This window comes from Juglans regia, chromosome 15 (assembly GCF_001411555.2).
Source record: "Juglans regia cultivar Chandler chromosome 15, Walnut 2.0, whole genome shotgun sequence".
Lineage (NCBI taxonomy): Eukaryota > Viridiplantae > Streptophyta > Magnoliopsida > Fagales > Juglandaceae > Juglans > Juglans regia.
Genome location: NC_049915.1, coordinates 5,036,522 through 5,037,806, shown reverse-complemented (window position 1 = coordinate 5,037,806; position 1,285 = coordinate 5,036,522). Strand labels below are relative to the sequence as shown.

The 1,285-nt window shown below is 37.7% G+C and overlaps 1 protein-coding gene across 1 annotated transcript; it reads left to right on the top strand.

The window, feature by feature from the left end:
- Window positions 1-679: 679 nt before the first annotated feature.
- Window positions 680-1,285, top strand: LOC108990366 (uncharacterized mitochondrial protein AtMg00310-like). The gene has a single exon (XM_018964312.1). The coding sequence runs from the start codon at window positions 680-682 to the stop codon at window positions 1,283-1,285; it is 606 nt and encodes a 201-aa protein (XP_018819857.1).

The following is a 1,285-nucleotide window of genomic DNA, read 5'->3' as shown; positions in this document are numbered from 1 at the left end:
GGCATACAAGAGTATAAACTTAGACATTGCAACACTTTCAAATAATAGATAGTCAAACATGATATATTAATCTAAGCACTATTGCTTTAATAATTTTATTTTTTTTCTCTTCATGGATTGTCAAAGAACAATACAAAATTACAATTTCTCTTGGTTAGGTAGTTGATTTAATTAGTAGTTTGCCTTAAGCTCTCCCAACTACTAGATTATCAATATAACATCGATGATGATTTTGATGCGTACCTATGGAGTTCTTCATTGTATGCGATAGATTTGTTCTCTATGATTCCTATGGACCATGGTGAGTAAGTAAAAATGCAGAAAACTTTTCTACGAGAATGTCACATCTATGACTAATGGACCATGGTTCCCTTATAACTTTTTTTCCTTATTCAAGGAGAATATTAGTCTTTTGAGTTTTTCGAGCATTTCAATGAGAAGAATTTTCTGCATTGTCCATGACTTTTTCTTTAAAATTTGTGAATAAATCTAAGTGCTTGGGTGCCTTTTTTTTGTATCATAAACGCTTATAAATGTCTTCGATAAAAGTGGCAAAACAAGTGGAGGGGAAGTGGGACTGGTGGGTGGTTTGGCATGGGATCATCCTTGGTTGAAGTTGAGTTGGAGGATTCAAACCTTGTTGAAGAAGTATGAATTCGTGTCTGGCCAGAAAATTAACATGGAGAAAACTGCTATGATCTTTAGTGGCAATGTTTCAAGGGCCAGTCAGGAAGAGTTAAGGCAGCTATGGGGTGTCTCTGAAGTGCAAGATTATGGGAAGTATTTGGGTCTTCCTCCTGCAATTGGTCGATCAAAGACAAATGCCTTTTCTGAGATTAAACAAAAAGTGTGGAAAAAGCTTCAAGGTTGGAAGGAAAATATGTTATCCCAAGGTGGGAGGGAAGTTTTGATCAAGGCAGTGGCCCTTTCACTCCCAACTTATTCAATGAGCTGTTTTCTTCTCCCAATTTCTCTATGTTCTGAATTTGAATCCATGATGGTAAAGTTTTGGTGGAGCCAAAAGAAGGATGAAAAGAGAATTCATTGGATGAGTTGGAGGAAAATGTGTGAGCAGAAAGGGAAAGGGGGATTTGGTTTTAAGGATCTGCATGTATTCAACTTGTCTTTGCTAGCCAAACAAGGGTGGAGGATTATGCAAGAAACAGACTCTTTGATCCATAAAGTTTCGAAGGCAAAATACTTCCCTCATGGAGTGTTCTTAGAAGCTGGTTTAGGTAAGAGGCCTTCTTCACCTGGCGAGGCATTTGGGGGGCCAAGAAGTTGA